This window comes from Talpa europaea, assembly GCF_964194135.1.
Source record: "Talpa europaea genome assembly, contig: HAP1_SCAFFOLD_274, whole genome shotgun sequence".
NCBI classification, from domain to species: Eukaryota; Metazoa; Chordata; class Mammalia; order Eulipotyphla; family Talpidae; genus Talpa; species Talpa europaea.
The window spans coordinates 26,215-45,793 of record NW_028167852.1 but is presented as its reverse complement, the minus strand read 5'-3'; the positions used below and the strand labels follow the sequence as shown (position 1 = coordinate 45,793).

At 33.8% G+C, this 19,579-nt stretch overlaps 1 protein-coding gene across 1 annotated transcript in view; it reads right to left on the bottom strand.

The window, feature by feature from the left end:
- Positions 1-10,832: 10,832 nt before the first annotated feature.
- LOC311188120 (uncharacterized protein) overlaps positions 10,833-19,579 on the bottom strand; it is a gene marked incomplete at its 5' end in the record, with an annotated part of 30,601 nt that continues 21,854 nt past the window's right edge. Inside the window, one exon of the mRNA XM_084259876.1 lies at positions 10,833-11,853. Coding sequence (XP_084116002.1) covers positions 11,581-11,853 — 273 coding nt within the window. The remainder of the gene's footprint in view (positions 11,854-19,579) is intronic.

Sequence of the window (19,579 nt, the reverse complement as noted above, 5' to 3'; positions counted from 1 at the left end):
CTTATTCAAGTGTTATTTCTGGTTTTTCGGCTTATTCTCTAATTTCTGCTTTTTCATCTAATTCTTCTTTGTATTCTTCTTGTTCTTCTTGTTCTTTTACTTCTTCTTGTTCTTCTTGTATTTCTACATCCCCTTCTTCGTCTTGCTCATCTTCTTCTGTTTCTTCTCATTTTCTGCTTTTTCAATCACTTCTTCTCCTTCTGCTTCTTCTACTTCTTCTTCAGCTTATTCTTCTGTTATTTGTGCGTTTTCATCTTATTCTTCTGTTTCTACTTCTTGTTCCCCTTGTTCTTCTAGTTCTTCTTGTTCTCCTCGTAGTTCTACATCGCCATCTTCTTCTTCTTCATCTCTTTCTGTTTCTTCCACATTTTCTGCATTTTCAATTACCTCATTTTCTTCTTCTTCTGCTTCTTCTTCAGCTTATTCATGTGTTATGTCTGCTTTTTCGGCTTATTCTTCTGTAATTTCTACATTTTCGGTTTATATTTCTGTTATTTGACCTTTCTCGGCTTAATCTTCTGTTATTTCTGCTTTTTTCGGCTTATCCTTCTGTTATTTCTGCTTTATCGGCCTCTTCTTTTTCTATTTCTGCTTTTTCATCAAATTCTTCTGTTTCTTCTTCTTCATCTGCTTGTTCTACATCTCCTTCTTCTTCTTCTTCTTCTTCTTCTTCTTCTTCTTCTTCTTCTTCTTCTTCTTCTTCTTCTTCTTCTTCTTCTTCTTCTTCTTCTTCTTCTTCTTCTTCTTCTCATCTTCTGTTTCTTCTGCATTTTCTGCTTTTTCAAATACTTCTTATTCTACTTCTGCTTTTCTTCAGCTTATTCTTCTGTTATTTCTGCGTTTTAATCTTATTCTTCGGTTTCCACTTCTTGTTATCCATGTTCTTCTAGTTCTTCTTATTCTTCTTGTATTCTACATCCCCTTCTTCTTCATCATCTTCTTCTCTATCTTCTGCAATTTCTGCTTTTTCAATTAATTCATCTTCTTCTGCTTTTTCTGCTACTTCTTCAGCTTATTCAAGTGTTATTTCTGCTTTTTCAGCTTATTCTTCTGTAATTTCTGCTTTTTCATTTAATTCTTCTGTGTCTTCTTCTTGTTCTTCTTGTTCTTCTACTTCCTCTTGTTCTTCTTGTAGTTCTACATCCCCTTCTTCTGTAATTTCTGCTTTTTCATCTAATTCTTCTGTGTCTTCTTCTTGTTCTTCTTGTTCTTCTACTTCTTCTTGTTCTTCTTGTAGTTCTATATCCCCTTCGTCGTCTTCCTCAACTTCTTCTGTTTCTTCTGCATTTTCTGCTTTTTCAATCACTTCTTCTCATTCTGCGTCTTCTACTTCTTCAGCTGATTCTTCTATGATTTGTCCGTTTTCACCTTACTCTTCTGTTTCTACTTCTTGTTCTTCTTGTTCTTCTAGTTCTTCTTGTTCTCCTTGTAGTTCTACATCCCCATCTTCTTCTTCATCTCTTCGGTATCTTCTACAATTTCTGCTTTTTCAATTACTTCATCTTCTTCTGCTTCTTCTCCTTCAGCATATTCAAGTGTTATTTCTGCTTTTTCGGCTTATTCTTATGTAATTTCTTCTTTTTCATCTAATTCTTCTGTGTCTTCATTCTTGTTCTTCTACTTCTTCTTGTTCTTCTTGTATTTCTACATCCTCTTCTTCTTCTTCTTCTTCTTCTTCTTCTTCTTCTTCTTCTTCTTCTTCTTCTTCTTCTTCTTCTTCTTCTTCTTCTTCTGTTTCTTCCGCATTGTATTCATTTTCAATTACTTCATCCTTTCTTCTTCTTTTTCTGCTTCTTCATCTTATACATGTGTTATTTCTGTATTTTCGGCTTATACTTCTGTTATTTCTCCTTTTTCGGCTTAATCTTCTGTTATTTCTGCTTTTTCCTCTTATTCTTCTGTTTCTACTTCTTGCTTTTCTTCTTCTTGTTGTTCTTCTTGTAGTTCTATTTCTCATTTGCCTTCTTCTTCATGTTATGCTTTTCCATTTTCTCTTTTTCTGCTGCTTCTTCTGCATCTTCTTCAGCTTATTCTTCTGTTATTTCTGCTTATTTTGCTTATTTTTCTGTTACATCTGCTTTTTCGTCCTATTCTTTTTCTATTTCTCCTTTTTCATCTAATTCTTCTGTTCTTCTTCTTGTTCTCGTTCTTCTAGTTCTTCTTCTTCATCTGGTTGTTCTACATCTCCTTCTTCTTCTTCTTTATCTTCTTCTGTTTCTTCTGCATTTTCTGCTTTTTCAAATACTTCTTATTCAACTTCTGCTTTTCTTCACCTTATTCTTCTGTAATTTCTGCTTTTTCATCTAATTCTTCTGTTTCTTCTTCTTGTTCTTCTAGTTCTTCTACTTCTTCTTGATCTTCTTGTAGTTCTACATCCCCTTCTTCGTCCTCTTCATCTTCTTCTGTTTCTTCTGCATTTTCTGCTTTTTCAATCACTTCTCCTACTGCTTCTTCTACTACTTCTTCAGATTATTCTTCTGTTATTTGTGCGTTTTCATCTTATTCTTCTGTTTCTACTTCTTGTTCTTCTAGTTCTTCTTGTTCTCCTTGTAGTTCTACATCCCCATCTTCTTCTTGTACATCATCTTCTGTTACTTCCGCTTTTTCTGCATTTTCAATTACTTCATCGCTGCTTCTTCTTCTTCTTCTTCTGCTTCTTCTTCAACTTATTCATGTGTTATTTCTACTTTTTCGGCTTATTCTTCAGTAATTTCTGCATTTTCGGCTTATACTTCTGATATTTCTCCTTTTTCGGGTTAATCTTCTGTTATTTCTGCTTTTTCCTCTCATTCTTGGGTTTCTACTTCGTGCTTTTCTTCTTCTTCTTGTTCTTCTTGTAGTTCTACATCTCATTCGCCTTCTTCTTCTGCTTCTCTGCACGTTATGCTTTTCCAATTACTTCTTCTGCTGCTGCTGCTTCTGCATCTTCTTCAGCTTATTCTTCTGTTATTTCTGCTTATTTTGCTTATTCTTCTGTTATTTCTGCTTTTTCGGCCTATTCTTTTTCTATTTCTCCTTTTCATCTTATTCTTCTGTTTCTTCTTTTTGTTCTTGTTCCAGTTCTTCTTCTTCATCTGGTTGTTCTACATCTCCTTCTTCTTCTTCTTTATCTTCTGTTTCTTCTGCATTTTCTGCTTTTTCAAATCCTTCTTCTTATTCAACTTCTTCTTCTTTTCTTCAGCTTATTCTTCTGGTATTTCTGCGTTTTCATCTTATTCTTCTGTTTCTACTTCTTGATCTTCTTGTTCTTCTAATTCTTCTTGTTCTCCTTGTATTTCTACATCCCCATCTTCTTCTTCTTCATCTTCTTCTATTTCATCCGCATTGTCTGCATTTTCAATTACTTCATCGCTTCTTCTTCTTCTTCTTCTTCTTCTGTTTCATCTTCAATTTATTCATGAGTGATTTCTGCTTTTTCGCTTATTCTTCTGTAATTTCTGCATGTTCGGCTTATACTTCTGTTATTTCTCCTTTTTCGGCTTAATCTTCTGTTATTTCTGCTTTTATGTCTTATTCTTCGGTTTCTACATCTTGTTCTTCTTGTTCTTCTTGTAGTTCTACATATCCTTCTCATTCTTCTTTTTTTTCTTCTGCATGTTATGCTTTTTCAATTACTTCATCTTCTTCTCTTCTTATGCTTCTTCTTCAGCTTATTCAAGTGTTATTTCTGGTTTTTCGGCTTATTCTCTAATTTCTGCTTTTTCATCTAATTCTTCTTTGTATTCTTCTTGTTCTTCTTGTTCTTTTACTTCTTCTTGTTCTTCTTGTATTTCTACATCCCCTTCTTCGTCTTGCTCATCTTCTTCTGTTTCTTCTCATTTTCTGCTTTTTCAATCACTTCTTCTCCTTCTGCTTCTTCTACTTCTTCTTCAGCTTATTCTTCTGTTATTTGTGCGTTTTCATCTTATTCTTCTGTTTCTACTTCTTGTTCCCCTTGTTCTTCTAGTTCTTCTTGTTCTCCTCGTAGTTCTACATCGCCATCTTCTTCTTCTTCATCTCTTTCTGTTTCTTCCACATTTTCTGCATTTTCAATTACCTCATTTTCTTCTTCTTCTGCTTCTTCTTCAGCTTATTCATGTGTTATGTCTGCTTTTTCGGCTTATTCTTCTGTAATTTCTACATTTTCGGTTTATATTTCTGTTATTTGACCTTTCTCGGCTTAATCTTCTGTTATTTCTGCTTTTTTCGGCTTATCCTTCTGTTATTTCTGCTTTATCGGCCTCTTCTTTTTCTATTTCTGCTTTTTCATCAAATTCTTCTGTTTCTTCTTCTTCATCTGCTTGTTCTACATCTCCTTCTTCTTCTTCTTCTTCTTCTTCTTCTTCTTCTTCTTCTTCTTCTTCTTCTTCTTCTTCTTCTTCTTCTTCTTCTTCTTCTTCTTCTTCTTCTTCTTCTTCTTCTTCTTCTTCTTCTTCTTCTTCTTCTGCATTTTCTGCTTTTTCAAATACTTCTTATTCTACTTCTGCTTTTCTTCAGCTTATTCTTCTGTTATTTCTGCGTTTTAATCTTATTCTTCGGTTTCCACTTCTTGTTATCCATGTTCTTCTAGTTCTTCTTATTCTTCTTGTATTCTACATCCCCTTCTTCTTCATCATCTTCTTCTCTATCTTCTGCAATTTCTGCTTTTTCAATTAATTCATCTTCTTCTGCTTTTTCTGCTACTTCTTCAGCTTATTCAAGTGTTATTTCTGCTTTTTCAGCTTATTCTTCTGTAATTTCTGCTTTTTCATTTAATTCTTCTGTGTCTTCTTCTTGTTCTTCTTGTTCTTCTACTTCCTCTTGTTCTTCTTGTAGTTCTACATCCCCTTCTTCTGTAATTTCTGCTTTTTCATCTAATTCTTCTGTGTCTTCTTCTTGTTCTTCTTGTTCTTCTACTTCTTCTTGTTCTTCTTGTAGTTCTATATCCCCTTCGTCGTCTTCCTCAACTTCTTCTGTTTCTTCTGCATTTTCTGCTTTTTCAATCACTTCTTCTCATTCTGCGTCTTCTACTTCTTCAGCTGATTCTTCTATGATTTGTCCGTTTTCACCTTACTCTTCTGTTTCTACTTCTTGTTCTTCTTGTTCTTCTAGTTCTTCTTGTTCTCCTTGTAGTTCTACATCCCCATCTTCTTCTTCATCTCTTCGGTATCTTCTACAATTTCTGCTTTTTCAATTACTTCATCTTCTTCTGCTTCTTCTCCTTCAGCATATTCAAGTGTTATTTCTGCTTTTTCGGCTTATTCTTATGTAATTTCTTCTTTTTCATCTAATTCTTCTGTGTCTTCATTCTTGTTCTTCTACTTCTTCTTGTTCTTCTTGTATTTCTACATCCTCTTCTTCTTCTTCTTCTTCTTCTTCTTCTTCTTCTTCTTCTTCTTCTTCTTCTTCTTCTTCTTCTTCTTCTTCTTCTTCTGTTTCTTCCGCATTGTATTCATTTTCAATTACTTCATCCTTTCTTCTTCTTTTTCTGCTTCTTCATCTTATACATGTGTTATTTCTGTATTTTCGGCTTATACTTCTGTTATTTCTCCTTTTTCGGCTTAATCTTCTGTTATTTCTGCTTTTTCCTCTTATTCTTCTGTTTCTACTTCTTGCTTTTCTTCTTCTTGTTGTTCTTCTTGTAGTTCTATTTCTCATTTGCCTTCTTCTTCATGTTATGCTTTTCCATTTTCTCTTTTTCTGCTGCTTCTTCTGCATCTTCTTCAGCTTATTCTTCTGTTATTTCTGCTTATTTTGCTTATTTTTCTGTTACATCTGCTTTTTCGTCCTATTCTTTTTCTATTTCTCCTTTTTCATCTAATTCTTCTGTTCTTCTTCTTGTTCTCGTTCTTCTAGTTCTTCTTCTTCATCTGGTTGTTCTACATCTCCTTCTTCTTCTTCTTTATCTTCTTCTGTTTCTTCTGCATTTTCTGCTTTTTCAAATACTTCTTATTCAACTTCTGCTTTTCTTCACCTTATTCTTCTGTAATTTCTGCTTTTTCATCTAATTCTTCTGTTTCTTCTTCTTGTTCTTCTAGTTCTTCTACTTCTTCTTGATCTTCTTGTAGTTCTACATCCCCTTCTTCGTCCTCTTCATCTTCTTCTGTTTCTTCTGCATTTTCTGCTTTTTCAATCACTTCTCCTACTGCTTCTTCTACTACTTCTTCAGATTATTCTTCTGTTATTTGTGCGTTTTCATCTTATTCTTCTGTTTCTACTTCTTGTTCTTCTAGTTCTTCTTGTTCTCCTTGTAGTTCTACATCCCCATCTTCTTCTTGTACATCATCTTCTGTTACTTCCGCTTTTTCTGCATTTTCAATTACTTCATCGCTGCTTCTTCTTCTTCTTCTTCTGCTTCTTCTTCAACTTATTCATGTGTTATTTCTACTTTTTCGGCTTATTCTTCAGTAATTTCTGCATTTTCGGCTTATACTTCTGATATTTCTCCTTTTTCGGGTTAATCTTCTGTTATTTCTGCTTTTTCCTCTCATTCTTGGGTTTCTACTTCGTGCTTTTCTTCTTCTTCTTGTTCTTCTTGTAGTTCTACATCTCATTCGCCTTCTTCTTCTGCTTCTCTGCACGTTATGCTTTTCCAATTACTTCTTCTGCTGCTGCTGCTTCTGCATCTTCTTCAGCTTATTCTTCTGTTATTTCTGCTTATTTTGCTTATTCTTCTGTTATTTCTGCTTTTTCGGCCTATTCTTTTTCTATTTCTCCTTTTCATCTCATTCTTCTGTTTCTTCTTTTTGTTCTTGTTCCAGTTCTTCTTCTTCATCTGGTTGTTCTACATCTCCTTCTTCTTCTTCTTTATCTTCTGTTTCTTCTGCATTTTCTGCTTTTTCAAATCCTTCTTCTTATTCAACTTCTTCTTCTTTTCTTCAGCTTATTCTTCTGGTATTTCTGCGTTTTCATCTTATTCTTCTGTTTCTACTTCTTGATCTTCTTGTTCTTCTAATTCTTCTTGTTCTCCTTGTATTTCTACATCCCCATCTTCTTCTTCTTCATCTTCTTCTATTTCATCCGCATTGTCTGCATTTTCAATTACTTCATCGCTTCTTCTTCTTCTTCTTCTTCTTCTTCTGCTTCATCTTCAATTTATTCATGAGTGATTTCTGCTTTTTCGCTTATTCTTTTGTAATTTCTGCATGTTCGGCTTATACTTCTGTTATTTCTCCTTTTTCGGCTTAATCTTCTGTTATTTCTGCTTTTATGTCTTATTCTTCGGTTTCTACATCTTGTTCTTCTTGTTCTTCTTGTAGTTCTACATATCCTTCTCATTCTTCTTTTTTTTCTTCTGCATGTTATGCTTTTTCAATTACTTCATCTTCTTCTCTTCTTATGCTTCTTCTTCAGCTTATTCAAGTGTTATTTCTGGTTTTTCGGCTTATTCTCTAATTTCTGCTTTTTCATCTAATTCTTCTTTGTATTCTTCTTGTTCTTCTTGTTCTTTTACTTCTTCTTGTTCTTCTTGTATTTCTACATCCCCTTCTTCGTCTTGCTCATCTTCTTCTGTTTCTTCTCATTTTCTGCTTTTTCAATCACTTCTTCTCCTTCTGCTTCTTCTACTTCTTCTTCAGCTTATTCTTCTGTTATTTGTGCGTTTTCATCTTATTCTTCTGTTTCTACTTCTTGTTCCTCTTGTTCTTCTAGTTCTTCTTGTTCTCCTCGTAGTTCTACATCGCCATCTTCTTCTTCTTCATCTCTTTCTGTTTCTTCCACATTTTCTGCATTTTCAATTACCTCATTTTCTTCTTCTTCTGCTTCTTCTTCAGCTTATTCATGTGTTATGTCTGCTTTTTCGGCTTATTCTTCTGTAATTTCTACATTTTCGGTTTATATTTCTGTTATTTGACCTTTCTCGGCTTAATCTTCTGTTATTTCTGCTTTTTTCGGCTTATCCTTCTGTTATTTCTGCTTTATCGGCCTCTTCTTTTTCTATTTCTGCTTTTTCATCAAATTCTTCTGTTTCTTCTTCTTCATCTGCTTGTTCTACATCTCCTTCTTCTTCTTCTTCTTCTTCTTCTTCTTCTTCTCCTTCTTCTTCTTCTTCTTCTTCTTCTTCTTCTTCTTCTTCTTCTTCTTCTTCTTCTTCTTCTTCTTCTTCTTCTTCTTCTTCTTCTTCTTCTTCTTCTTCTTCTTCTTCTTCTTCTTCTTCTTCTTCTTCATCTTCTGTTTCTTCTGCATTTTCTGCTTTTTCAAATACTTCTTATTCTACTTCTGCTTTTCTTCAGCTTATTCTTCTGTTATTTCTGCGTTTTAATCTTATTCTTCGGTTTCCACTTCTTGTTATCCATGTTCTTCTAGTTCTTCTTATTCTTCTTGTATTCTACATCCCCTTCTTCTTCATCATCTTCTCTATCTTCTGCAATTTCTGCTTTTTCAATTAATTCATCTTCTTCTGCTTTTTCTGCAACTTCTTCAGCTTATTCAAGTGTTATTTCTGCTTTTTCAGCTTATTCTTCTGTAATTTCTGCTTTTTCATTTAATTCTTCTGTGTCTTCTTCTTGTTCTTCTTGTTCTTCTACTTCCTCTTGTTCTTCTTGTAGTTCTACATCCCCTTCTTCTGTAATTTCTGCTTTTTCATCTAATTCTTCTGTGTCTTCTTCTTGTTCTTCTTGTTCTTCTACTTCTTCTTGTTCTTCTTGTAGTTCTATATCCCCTTCGTCGTCTTCCTCAACTTCTTCTGTTTCTTCTGCATTTTCTGCTTTTTCAATCACTTCTTCTCATTCTGCGTCTTCTACTTCTTCAGCTGATTCTTCTATGATTTGTCCGTTTTCACCTTACTCTTCTGTTTCTACTTCTTGTTCTTCTTGTTCTTCTAGTTCTTCTTGTTCTCCTTGTAGTTCTACATCCCCATCTTCTTCTTCATCTCTTCGGTATCTTCTACAATTTCTGCTTTTTCAATTACTTCATCTTCTTCTGCTTCTTCTCCTTCAGCATATTCAAGTGTTATTTCTGCTTTTTCGGCTTATTCTTATGTAATTTCTTCTTTTTCATCTAATTCTTCTGTGTCTTCATTCTTGTTCTTCTACTTCTTCTTGTTCTTCTTGTATTTCTACATCCTCCTCCTCTTCTTCTTCTTCTTCTTCTTCTTCTTCTTCTTCTTCTTCTTCTTCTTCTTCTTCTTCTTCTTCTTCTTCTTCTTCTTCTTCTTCTTCTTCTGTTTCTTCCGCATTGTATTCATTTTCAATTACTTCATCCTTTCTTCTTCTTTTTCTGCTTCTTCATCTTATACATGTGTTATTTCTGTATTTTCGGCTTTTACTTCTGTTATTTCTCCTTTTTCGGCTTAATCTTCTGTTATTTCTGCTTTTTCCTCTTATTCTTCGGTTTCTACTTCTTGCTTTTCTTCTTCTTGTTGTTCTTCTTGTAGTTCTATATCTCATTTGCCTTCTTCTTCATGTTATGCTTTTCCATTTTCTCTTTTTCTGCTGCTTCTTCTGCATCTTCTTCAGCTTATTCTTCTGTTATTTCTGCTTATTTTGCTTATTTTTCTGTTACATCTGCTTTTTCGTCCTATTCTTTTTCTATTTCTCCTTTTTCATCTAATTCTTCTGTTCTTCTTCTTCTTCTTGTTCTTCTAGTGCTTCTTCTTCATCTGGTTGTTCTACATCTCCTTCTTCTTCTTCTTTATCTTCTTCTGTTTCTTCTGCATTTTCTGCTTTTTCAAATACTTCTTATTCAACTTCTGCTTTTCTTCAGCTTATTCTTCTCTAATTTCTGCTTTTTCATCTAATTCTTCTGTTTCTTCTTCTTGTTCTTCTAGTTCTTCTACTTCTTCTTGATCTTCTTGTAGTTCTACATCCCCTTCTTCGTCCTCTTCATCTTCTTCTGTTTCTTCTGCATTTTCTGCTTTTTCAATCACTTCTCCTACTGCTTCTTCTACTACTTCTTCAGATTATTCTTCTGTTATTTGTGCGTTTTCATCTTATTCTTCTGTTTCTACTTCTTGTTCTTCTAGATCTTCTTGTTCTCCTTGTAGTTCTACATCCCCATCTTCTTCTTGTACATCATCTTCTGTTACTTCCGCTTTTTCTGCATTTTCAATTACTTCATCGCTGCTTCTTCTTCTTCTTCTTCTGCTTCTTCTTCAACTTATTCATATGTTATTTCTACTTTTTCGGCTTATTCTTCAGTAATTTCTGCATTTTCGGCTTATACTTCTGATAGTTCTCCTTTTTCGGGTTAATCTTCTGTTATTTCTGCTTTTTCCTCTCATTCTTGGGTTTCTACTTCGTGCTTTTCTTCTTCTTCTTGTTCTTCTTGTAGTTCTACATCTCATTCGCCTTCTTCTTCTGCTTCTCTGCACGTTATGCTTTTCCAATTACTTCTTCTGCTGCTGCTGCTTCTGCATCTTCTTCAGCTTATTCTTCTGTTATTTCTGCTTATTTTGCTTATTCTTCTGTTATTTCTGCTTTTTCGGCCTATTCTTTTTCTATTTCTCCTTTTCATCTTATTCTTCTGTTTCTTCTTTTTGTTCTTGTTCCAGTTCTTCTTCTTCATCTGGTTGTTCTACATCTCCTTCTTCTTCTTCTTTATCTTCTGTTTCTTCTGCATTTTCTGCTTTTTCAAATCCTTCTTCTTATTCAACTTCTTCTTCTTTTCTTCAGCTTATTCTTCTGGTATTTCTGCGTTTTCATCTTATTCTTCTGTTTCTACTTCTTGATCTTCTTGTTCTTCTAATTCTTCTTGTTCTCCTTGTATTTCTACATCCCCATCTTCTTCTTCTTCATCTTCTTCTATTTCATCCGCATTGTCTGCATTTTCAATTACTTCATCGCTTCTTCTTCTTCTTCTTCTTCTTCTTCTGCTTCATCTTCAATTTATTCATGAGTGATTTCTGCTTTTTCGCTTATTCTTTTGTAATTTCTGCATGTTCGGCTTATACTTCTGTTATTTCTCCTTTTTCGGCTTAATCTTCTGTTATTTCTGCTTTTATGTCTTATTCTTCGGTTTCTACATCTTGTTCTTCTTGTTCTTCTTGTAGTTCTACATATCCTTCTCATTCTTCTTTTTTTTCTTCTGCATGTTATGCTTTTTCAATTACTTCATCTTCTTCTCTTCTTATGCTTCTTCTTCAGCTTATTCAAGTGTTATTTCTGGTTTTTCGGCTTATTCTCTAATTTCTGCTTTTTCATCTAATTCTTCTTTGTATTCTTCTTGTTCTTCTTGTTCTTTTACTTCTTCTTGTTCTTCTTGTATTTCTACATCCCCTTCTTCGTCTTGCTCATCTTCTTCTGTTTCTTCTCATTTTCTGCTTTTTCAATCACTTCTTCTCCTTCTGCTTCTTCTACTTCTTCTTCAGCTTATTCTTCTGTTATTTGTGCGTTTTCATCTTATTCTTCTGTTTCTACTTCTTGTTCCTCTTGTTCTTCTAGTTCTTCTTGTTCTCCTCGTAGTTCTACATCGCCATCTTCTTCTTCTTCATCTCTTTCTGTTTCTTCCACATTTTCTGCATTTTCAATTACCTCATTTTCTTCTTCTTCTGCTTCTTCTTCAGCTTATTCATGTGTTATGTCTGCTTTTTCGGCTTATTCTTCTGTAATTTCTACATTTTCGGTTTATATTTCTGTTATTTGACCTTTCTCGGCTTAATCTTCTGTTATTTCTGCTTTTTTCGGCTTATCCTTCTGTTATTTCTGCTTTATCGGCCTCTTCTTTTTCTATTTCTGCTTTTTCATCAAATTCTTCTGTTTCTTCTTCTTCATCTGCTTGTTCTACATCTCCTTCTTCTTCTTCTTCTTCTTCTTCTTCTTCTTCTTCTTCTTCTTCTTCTTCTTCTTCTTCTTCTTCTTCTTCTTCTTCTTCTTCTTCTTCTTCTTCTTCTTCTTCTTCTTCTTCTTCTTCTTCTTCTTCTTCTTCTTCTTCATCTTCTGTTTCTTCTGCATTTTCTGCTTTTTCAAATACTTCTTATTCTACTTCTGCTTTTCTTCAGCTTATTCTTCTGTTATTTCTGCGTTTTAATCTTATTCTTCGGTTTCCACTTCTTGTTATCCATGTTCTTCTAGTTCTTCTTATTCTTCTTGTATTCTACATCCCCTTCTTCTTCATCATCTTCTCTATCTTCTGCAATTTCTGCTTTTTCAATTAATTCATCTTCTTCTGCTTTTTCTGCAACTTCTTCAGCTTATTCAAGTGTTATTTCTGCTTTTTCAGCTTATTCTTCTGTAATTTCTGCTTTTTCATTTAATTCTTCTGTGTCTTCTTCTTGTTCTTCTTGTTCTTCTACTTCCTCTTGTTCTTCTTGTAGTTCTACATCCCCTTCTTCTGTAATTTCTGCTTTTTCATCTAATTCTTCTGTGTCTTCTTCTTGTTCTTCTTGTTCTTCTACTTCTTCTTGTTCTTCTTGTAGTTCTATATCCCCTTCGTCGTCTTCCTCAACTTCTTCTGTTTCTTCTGCATTTTCTGCTTTTTCAATCACTTCTTCTCATTCTGCGTCTTCTACTTCTTCAGCTGATTCTTCTATGATTTGTCCGTTTTCACCTTACTCTTCTGTTTCTACTTCTTGTTCTTCTTGTTCTTCTAGTTCTTCTTGTTCTCCTTGTAGTTCTACATCCCCATCTTCTTCTTCATCTCTTCGGTATCTTCTACAATTTCTGCTTTTTCAATTACTTCATCTTCTTCTGCTTCTTCTCCTTCAGCATATTCAAGTGTTATTTCTGCTTTTTCGGCTTATTCTTATGTAATTTCTTCTTTTTCATCTAATTCTTCTGTGTCTTCATTCTTGTTCTTCTACTTCTTCTTGTTCTTCTTGTATTTCTACATCCTCCTCCTCTTCTTCTTCTTCTTCTTCTTCTTCTTCTTCTTCTTCTTCTTCTTCTTCTTCTTCTTCTTCTTCTTCTTCTTCTTCTTCTTCTTCTTCTTCTTCTTCTTCTGTTTCTTCCGCATTGTATTCATTTTCAATTACTTCATCCTTTCTTCTTCTTTTTCTGCTTCTTCATCTTATACATGTGTTATTTCTGTATTTTCGGCTTTTACTTCTGTTATTTCTCCTTTTTCGGCTTAATCTTCTGTTATTTCTGCTTTTTCCTCTTATTCTTCGGTTTCTACTTCTTGCTTTTCTTCTTCTTGTTGTTCTTCTTGTAGTTCTATATCTCATTTGCCTTCTTCTTCATGTTATGCTTTTCCATTTTCTCTTTTTCTGCTGCTTCTTCTGCATCTTCTTCAGCTTATTCTTCTGTTATTTCTGCTTATTTTGCTTATTTTTCTGTTACATCTGCTTTTTCGTCCTATTCTTTTTCTATTTCTCCTTTTTCATCTAATTCTTCTGTTCTTCTTCTTCTTCTTGTTCTTCTAGTGCTTCTTCTTCATCTGGTTGTTCTACATCTCCTTCTTCTTCTTCTTTATCTTCTTCTGTTTCTTCTGCATTTTCTGCTTTTTCAAATACTTCTTATTCAACTTCTGCTTTTCTTCAGCTTATTCTTCTCTAATTTCTGCTTTTTCATCTAATTCTTCTGTTTCTTCTTCTTGTTCTTCTAGTTCTTCTACTTCTTCTTGATCTTCTTGTAGTTCTACATCCCCTTCTTCGTCCTCTTCATCTTCTTCTGTTTCTTCTGCATTTTCTGCTTTTTCAATCACTTCTCCTACTGCTTCTTCTACTACTTCTTCAGATTATTCTTCTGTTATTTGTGCGTTTTCATCTTATTCTTCTGTTTCTACTTCTTGTTCTTCTAGATCTTCTTGTTCTCCTTGTAGTTCTACATCCCCATCTTCTTCTTGTACATCATCTTCTGTTACTTCCGCTTTTTCTGCATTTTCAATTACTTCATCGCTGCTTCTTCTTCTTCTTCTTCTGCTTCTTCTTCAACTTATTCATATGTTATTTCTACTTTTTCGGCTTATTCTTCAGTAATTTCTGCATTTTCGGCTTATACTTCTGATAGTTCTCCTTTTTCGGGTTAATCTTCTGTTATTTCTGCTTTTTCCTCTCATTCTTGGGTTTCTACTTCGTGCTTTTCTTCTTCTTCTTGTTCTTCTTGTAGTTCTACATCTCATTCGCCTTCTTCTTCTGCTTCTCTGCACGTTATGCTTTTCCAATTACTTCTTCTGCTGCTGCTGCTTCTGCATCTTCTTCAGCTTATTCTTCTGTTATTTCTGCTTATTTTGCTTATTCTTCTGTTATTTCTGCTTTTTCGGCCTATTCTTTTTCTATTTCTCCTTTTCATCTTATTCTTCTGTTTCTTCTTTTTGTTCTTGTTCCAGTTCTTCTTCTTCATCTGGTTGTTCTACATCTCCTTCTTCTTCTTCTTTATCTTCTGTTTCTTCTGCATTTTCTGCTTTTTCAAATCCTTCTTCTTATTCAACTTCTTCTTCTTTTCTTCAGCTTATTCTTCTGGTATTTCTGCGTTTTCATCTTATTCTTCTGTTTCTACTTCTTGATCTTCTTGTTCTTCTAATTCTTCTTGTTCTCCTTGTATTTCTACATCCCCATCTTCTTCTTCTTCATCTTCTTCTATTTCATCCGCATTGTCTGCATTTTCAATTACTTCATCGCTTCTTCTTCTTCTTCTTCTTCTGCTTCTTCTGCTTCATCTTCAATTTATTCATGAGTGATTTCTGCTTTTTCGCTTATTCTTCTGTAATTTCTGCATGTTCGGCTTATACTTCTGTTATTTCTCCTTTTTCGGCTTAATCTTCTGTTATTTCTGCTTTTATGTCTTATTCTTCGGTTTCTACATCTTGTTCTTCTTGTTCTTCTTGTAGTTCTACATATCCTTCTCATTCTTCTTTTTTTTCTTCTGCATGTTATGCTTTTTCAATTACTTCATCTTCTTCTCTTCTTATGCTTCTTCTTCAGCTTATTCAAGTGTTATTTCTGGTTTTTCGGCTTATTCTCTAATTTCTGCTTTTTCATCTAATTCTTCTTTGTATTCTTCTTGTTCTTCTTGTTCTTTTACTTCTTCTTGTTCTTCTTGTATTTCTACATCTTCTTCGTCTTGCTCATCTTCTTCTGTTTCTTCTCATTTTCTGCTTTTTCAATCACTTCTTCTCCTTCTGCTTCTTCTACTTCTTCTTCAGCTTATTCTTCTGTTATTTGTGCGTTTTCATCTTATTCTTCTGTTTCTACTTCTTGTTCCTCTTGTTCTTCTAGTTCTTCTTGTTCTCCTTGTAGTTCTACATCGCCATCTTCTTCTTCTTCATCTCTTTCTGTTTCTTCCACATTTTCAGCATTTTCAATTACCTCATTTTCTTCTTCTTCTGCTTCTTCTTCAGCTTATTCATGTGTTATGTCTGCTTTTTCGGCTTATTCTTCTGTAATTTCTACATTTTCGGTTTATATTTCTGTTATTTGACCTTTCTCGGCTTAATTTTCTGTTATTTCTGCTTTTTTCGGCTTATCCTTCTGTTATTTCTGCTTTATCGGCCTCTTCTTTTTCTATTTCTGCTTTTTCATCAAATTCTTCTGTTTCTTCTTCTTGTTCTTCTAGTTCTTCTTCTTCATCTGCTTGTTCTACATCTCCTTCTATTTCTTCTTCTTCTTCTTCTTCTTCTTCTTCTTCTTCTTCTTCTTCTTCTTCTTCTTCTTCTTCTTCTTCTTCTTCTTCTTCTTCTTCTTCTTCTTCTTCTTCTTCTTCTTCTTCATCTTCTGTTTCTTCTGCATTTTCTGCTTTTTCAAATACTTCTTATTCTACTTCTGCTTTTCTTCAGCTTATTCTTCTGTTATTTCTGCGTTTTAATCTTATTCTTCGGTTTCCACTTCTTGTTATCCATGTTCTTCTAGTTCTTCTTATTCTTCTTGTATTCTACATCCCCTTCTTCTTCATCATCTTCTTCTGTATCTTCTGCAATTTCTGCTTTTTCAATTAATTCATCTTCTTCTGCTTTTTCTGCTACTTCTTCAGCTTATTCAAGTGTTATTTCTGCTTTTTCAGCTTATTCTTCTGTAATTTCTGCTTTTTCATTTAATTCTTCTGTGTCTTCTTCTTGTTCTTCTTGTTCTTCTACTTCCTCTTGTTCTTCTTGTAGTTCTACATCCCCTTCTTCTGTAATTTCTGCTTTTTCATCTAATTCTTCTGTGTCTTCTTCTTGTTCTTCTTGTTCTTCTACTTCTTCTTGTTCTTCTTGTAGTTCTATATCCCCTTCGTCGTCTTCCTCAACTTCTTCTGTTTCTTCTGCATTTTCTGCTTTTTCAATCACTTCTTCTCATTCTGCGTCTTCTACTTCTTCAGCTGATTCTTCTATGATTTGTGCGTTTTCACCTTATTCTTCTGTTTCTACTTCTTGTTCTTCTTGTTCTTCTAGTTCTTCTTGTTCTCCTTGTAGTTCTACAACCCCATCTTCTTCTTCATCTCTTCTGTATCTTCTGCAATTTCTGCTTTTTCAATTACTTCATCTTCTTCTGCTTCTTCTCCTTCAGCATATTCAAGTGTTATTTCTGCTTTTTCGGCTTATTCTTATGTAATTTCTTCTTTTTCATCTAATTCTTCTGTGTCTTCATTCTTGTTCTTCTACTTCTTCTTGTTCTTCTTGTATTTCTACATCCTCTTCTTCTTCTTCTTCTTCTTCTTCTTCTTCTTCTTCTTCTTCTTCTTCTTCTTCTTCTTCTTCTTCTTCTTCTTCTTCTTCTTCTTCATCTTCTTCTTCTTCTTCTGTTTCTTCCGCATTGTATTCATTTTCAATTACTTCATCCCTTCTTCTTCTTCTTCTGCTTCTTCATCTTATACATGTGTTATTTCTGCATTTTCGTCTTATGCTTCTGTTATTTCTCCTTTTTCGGCTTAATCTTCTGTTATTTCTGCTTTTTCCTCTTATTCTTCGGTTTCTACTTCTTGCTTTTCTTCTTCTTCTTGTTCTTCTTGTAGTTCTATGTCTCATTTGCCTTCTTCTTCATGTTATGCTTTTCCATTTTCTCTTTTTCTGCTGCTTCTTCTGCATCTTCTTCAGCTTATTCTTCTGTTATTTCTGCTTATTTTGCTTATTTTTCTGTTACATCTGCTTTTTCGGCCTATTCTTTTTCTATTTCTCCTTTTTCATCTAATTCTTCTGTTTCTTCTTCTTGTTCTTGTTCTTCTAGTTCTTCTTCTTCATCTGGTTGTTCTACATCTCCTTCTTCTTCTTCTTTATCTTCTTCTGTTTCTTCTGCATTTTCTGCTTTTTCAAATACTTCTTATACAACTTCTGCTTTTCTTCAGCTTATTCTTCTGTAATTTCTGCTTTTTCATCTAATTCTTCTGTTTCTTCTTCTTGTTCTTCTAGTTCTTCTACTTCTTCTTGATCTTCTTGTAGTTCTACATCCCCTTCTTCGTCCTCTTCATCTTCTTCTGTTTCTTCTGCATTTTCTGCTTTTTCAATCACTTCTCCTACTGCTTCTTCTACTACTTCTTCAGATTATTCTTCTGTTATTTGTGCGTTTTCATCTTATTCTACTGTTTCTACTTCTTGTTCTTATAGATCTTCTTGTTCTCCTTGTAGTTCTACATCCCCATCTTCTTCTTGTACATCATCTTCTGTTACTTCCGCTTTTTCTGCATTTTCAATAACTTCATCGCTGCTTCTTCTTCTTCTGCTTCTGCTTCTTCTTCAACTTATTCATGTGTTATTTCTACTTTTTCGGCTTATTCTTCAGTAATTTCTGCATTTTCGGCTTATACTTCTATATTTCTCCTTTTTCGGGTTAATCTTCTGTTATTTCTGCTTTTTCCTCTCATTCTTGGGTTTCTACTTCGTGCTTTTCTTCTTCTTCTTGTTCTTCTTGTAGTTCTACATCTCATTCGCCTTCTTCTTCTGCTTCTCTGCACGTTATGCTTTTCCAATTACTTCTTCTGCTGCTGCTGCTTCTGCATCTTCTTCAGCTTATTCTTCTGTTATTTCTGCTTATTTTGCTTATTCTTCTGTTATTTCTGCTTTTTCGGCCTATTCTTTTTCTATTTCTCCTTTTCATCTCATTCTTCTGTTTCTTCTTTTTGTTCTTGTTCCAGTTCTTCTTCTTCATCTGGTTGTTCTACATCTCCTTCTTCTTCTTCTTTATCTTCTGTTTCTTCTGCATTTTCTGCTTTTTCAAATCCTTCTTCTTATTCAACTTCTTCTTCTTTTCTTCAGCTTATTCTTCTGGTATTTCTGCGTTTTCATCTTATTCTTCTGTTTCTACTTCTTGATCTTCTTGTTCTTCTAATTCTTCTTGTTCTCCTTGTATTTCTACATCCCCATCTTCTTCTTCTTCATCTTCTTCTATTTCATCCGCATTGTCTGCATTTTCAATTACTTCATCGCTTCTTCTTCTTCTTCTTCTTCTTCTTCTTCTGCTTCATCTTCAATTTATTCATGAGTGATTTCTGCTTTTTCGCTTATTCTTCTGTAATTTCTGCATGTTCGGCTTATACTTCTGTTATTTCTCCTTTTTCGGCTTAATCTTCTGTTATTTCTGCTTTTATGTCTTATTCTTCGGTTTCTACATCTTGTTCTTCTTGTTCTTCTTGTAGTTCTACATATCCTTCTCATTCTTCTTTTTTTTCTTCTGCATGTTATGCTTTTTCAATTACTTCATCTTCTTCTCTTCTTATGCTTCTTCTTCAGCTTATTCAAGTGTTATTTCTGGTTTTTCGGCTTATTCTCTAATTTCTGCTTTTTCATCTAATTCTTCTTTGTATTCTTCTTGTTCTTCTTGTTCTTTTACTTCTTCTTGTTTTTCTTGTATTTCTACATCCCCTTCTTCGTCTTGCTCATCTTCTTCTGTTTCTTCTCATTTTCTGCTTTTTCAATCACTTCTTCTCCTTCTGCTTCTTCTACTTCTTCTTCAGCTTATTCTTCTGTTATTTGTGCGTTTTCATCTTATTCTTCTGTTTCTACTTCTTGTTCCTCTTGTTCTTCTAGTTCTTCTTGTTCTCCTTGTAGTTCTACATCGCCATCTTCTTCTTCTTCATCTCTTTCTGTTTCTTCCACATTTTCTGCATTTTCAATTACCTCATTTTCTTCTTCTTCTGCTTCTTCTTCAGCTTATTCATGTGTTATGTCTGATTTTTCGGCTTATTCTTCTGTAATTTCTACATTTTCGGTTTATATTTCTGTTATTTGACCTTTCTCGGCTTAATCTTCTGTTATTTCTGCTTTTTTCGGCTTATCCTTCTGTTATTTCTGCTTTATCGGCCTCTTCTTTTTCTATTTCTGCTTTTTCATCAAATTCTTCTGTTTCTTCTTCTTCATCTGCTTGTTCTACATCTCCTTCTTCTTCTTCTTCTTCTTCTTCTTCTTCTTCTTCTTCTTCTTCTTCTTCTTCTTCTTCTTCTTCTTCTTCTTCTTCTTCTTCTTCTTCTTCTTCTTCTTCTTCTTCTTCTTCTGTTTCTTCTGCATTTTCTGCTTTTTCAAATACTTCTTATTCTACTTCTGCTTTTCTTCAGCTTATTCTTCTGTTATTTCTGCGTTTTAATCTTATTCTTCGGTTTCCACTTCTTGTTATCCATGTTCTTCTAGTTCTTCTTATTCTTCTTGTATTCTACATCCCCTTCTTCTTCATCATCTTCTTCTGTATCTTCTGCAATTTCTGCTTTTTCAATTAATTCATCTTCTTCTTCTTTTTCTGCTACTTCTTCAGCTTATTCAAGTGTTATTTCTGCTTTTTCAGCTTATTCTTCTGTAATTTCTGCTTTTTCATTTAATTCTTCTGTGTCTTCTTCTTGTTCTTCTT